We start from the raw sequence: 2,500 nt of genomic DNA on the forward strand, positions 1-2,500 counted from the left end.
TCCATCCCCCCCCCCTCCCCCAGCCCCCCCTCCCTCCCCCCCTATCCATCCACCCCCCCCATCCATCCCTATTTGTCGTGTCTCCTTAATTGCCGACGACAATGCCGTGACCCCGTGACCTCTCGCAACAACGGGGACATTAATATGGCTCCTCCCTCCCTCACTCGCGGCCAGTCATCTAGCCAATGAGGGAGCAGCACGGGGGCTAGGGCCCGGTCGAGGACACACACACACACACACACACACACACACACACACACACACACACACACACACACACACACACACACACACACACACACACACACACACACACACACACACACACACACACACACACACACACACACACCACTCACCCTATAATATCACTGCCAAGTCACTTACGGACACATACTGCCTTTTCAATCGTGTCCATCGTGTGTATCTTGGCCAAAAGACACACTGTTGTCAAAACACACGGCCCGCGCAGCGCGAGTTGGAGCTCTCTCTCTCTTCCAGTCCCGCCAACAGCTCCAGTGGTGTACGCCCGGTTGCCAGTAGCGATGGTCACCGCGGCGACAGAGCAAGAGTGTTTGGGGGGGGGGGGGGGGGGGGCTGTCCCCCTGTGGGATGACTCCGCCGTCGGTGTGTGAATGTGTGCGTGAACGGTTGTCGCTTTGGACAGAAGCTAAACGCCCTGAATGTACATTTTATGCTAGCCTTTTTTTCAGATATTCGTCGTGACTGCGTGCACTGGGGGTTTGTTGAGCATTGAAGGGGACAGATTATACCTGCCAGGTGTGAGTGGGATCAGCACACGTCTAGGTGGACACGCCCACTCGTGATGTCAGAAGAGGCCGATTTTCAAAACGGCTTTTGACGGCTGATCACACTCCCCCCTGGTGGTGTGATACCTCACCCCTGATTACATTAAACCAATCACATAATTGGACGCCGTCTCTTTAAATCCGCAGGTGATCTACCGCGCGCTGTCGCCCTGGAGGGCTCTGGACCCGTTTGGCGCTGAGGCGCGCGAGTCGCTCGCCGTCACCAACCTCCGCGTGCGCCTGCTGCGGCACCAGACCTGCCCCTGCCAGGTCAAGAGCCCCGCCCCCGCCGCCGGCGAGGCCCCGCCCCCCACCCGCCACTTCGCCATCTACGACCTCATCGTCAAGGGCAGCTGCCTGTGCAACGGCCACGCCGAGACCTGTGAGCCCGCCCCCGGCTACCGCCCCGTCCGAGACCGGACCAATCACGTGGTGAGAAGGGAGGGGGGGGGGCGGGGCGTTGGTGTCTGTCTGTCTGTCTGTCTGCCCGCCTGTGTGTCTGTCTTTGCGTCGGGCTGTCCGTCTCTGTGTCTGTCTGTCTGTCTGTCTGTCTGTCTGTCTGTCTGTCTGTCCGCCCGCCTGTGTGTCTGTCTTTGCGTCGATCTGTCCGTCTAGACAGATGGTTTGCTTTGCTCCTCTGACCCAAACTATAACCCAGGTTGGAACTCAAGGGTTTCGCCCCTTTTCATGAGGATTTACGGGTCTGTGTCGATTGTACAGAGTTAAATGTGTGTTCCGGTGCCATACGGCCACTTTATTTTGAAACGTCTCCCAAGAAGTTTAGTTTTTTTAATCATTGTTTTTGTCTGCTTTGCAGTGATCTTGGAAGCCACAAGCTGACCGTATCACGTCTGTTGATATCGTCCTCTTGTTCATCATAGTTACTACAAGGTCCTTCTCATCAGTGTGTTGTCAGTATGAGTGGCCGTGTGTTCAAGGCTGTCTTTGTATCCTGGCATCACCTCTCTGTCTCTCGATCTCCCTCTCTTGTTCTCTCTCTCTCTCTCTCTCTCTCTCTCTCTCTCTCTCTCTCTCTCTCTCTCTCTCTCCCCTCTCCGTTGTTTCTGGCTTTGTCTCTTCCCACAAAACAGTTTGTCTAGTAACGGTGTCAACAAACACATGCACGTGTGTGTGAGATGATAAGAGGCATGAAAAGGCAACGGCGATTGTGTCCCTTCTCTCTATGATTATTATTATGATTATTAGTCATTCTTCTAAGATGCTCTGCCAACCGCCCGCCTCCTCGGAGCATACCGTCAGAGCGTCCAAAAACAGTTCCGTTCAACGCCTTTGAAGCCTGTCCTCCCCCCGCCTCCCCCTTCCTCCCCCTTCCTCCCTGCCTCAGCGAGTGGGGCTGTTCCATGCAGGAGTCTTGACATGGCGGCGGGCAGTTAGGGGAAAGTGAGCGTCTATAAAGGGTTTCCTTCTGCCCCAGAGACACAAAGACTTTACACAGATAACAACTCTGTTGTCCATGGGTCAAAGGAAACTTCAGCTGTTGTCTCCCACAGGTGTGTGTGTGTGTCTGTCTGTCTGTCTGTCTGTCTGTCTGTCTGTCTGTCTGTCTGTCTGTCTGTCTGTCTGTCTGTCTGTCTGTCTGTCTGTCTGTCTGTCTGTCTGTCTGTCTGTCTGTCTGTCTGTCTGTCTGTCTGTCTGTCTGTCTGTGGGTGTGTGCGTGCGTGCGTGCGTGC

General features: G+C 55.2%; 1 protein-coding gene across 1 annotated transcript in view; it reads left to right on the forward strand.

Annotated features, from left to right (window-relative positions):
- ntn4 (netrin 4) overlaps window positions 1–2,500 on the forward strand; it is a 22,033-nt gene that overhangs the window by 3,304 nt on the left and 16,229 nt on the right. Inside the window, exon 2 of the mRNA XM_056588612.1 lies at window positions 957–1,241. Coding sequence (XP_056444587.1) covers window positions 957–1,241 — 285 coding nt within the window. The remainder of the gene's footprint in view (window positions 1–956; window positions 1,242–2,500) is intronic.

The sequence above is a fragment of the Gadus chalcogrammus genome, chromosome 4 (assembly GCF_026213295.1).
Source record: "Gadus chalcogrammus isolate NIFS_2021 chromosome 4, NIFS_Gcha_1.0, whole genome shotgun sequence".
Taxonomy (NCBI): domain Eukaryota; kingdom Metazoa; phylum Chordata; class Actinopteri; order Gadiformes; family Gadidae; genus Gadus; species Gadus chalcogrammus.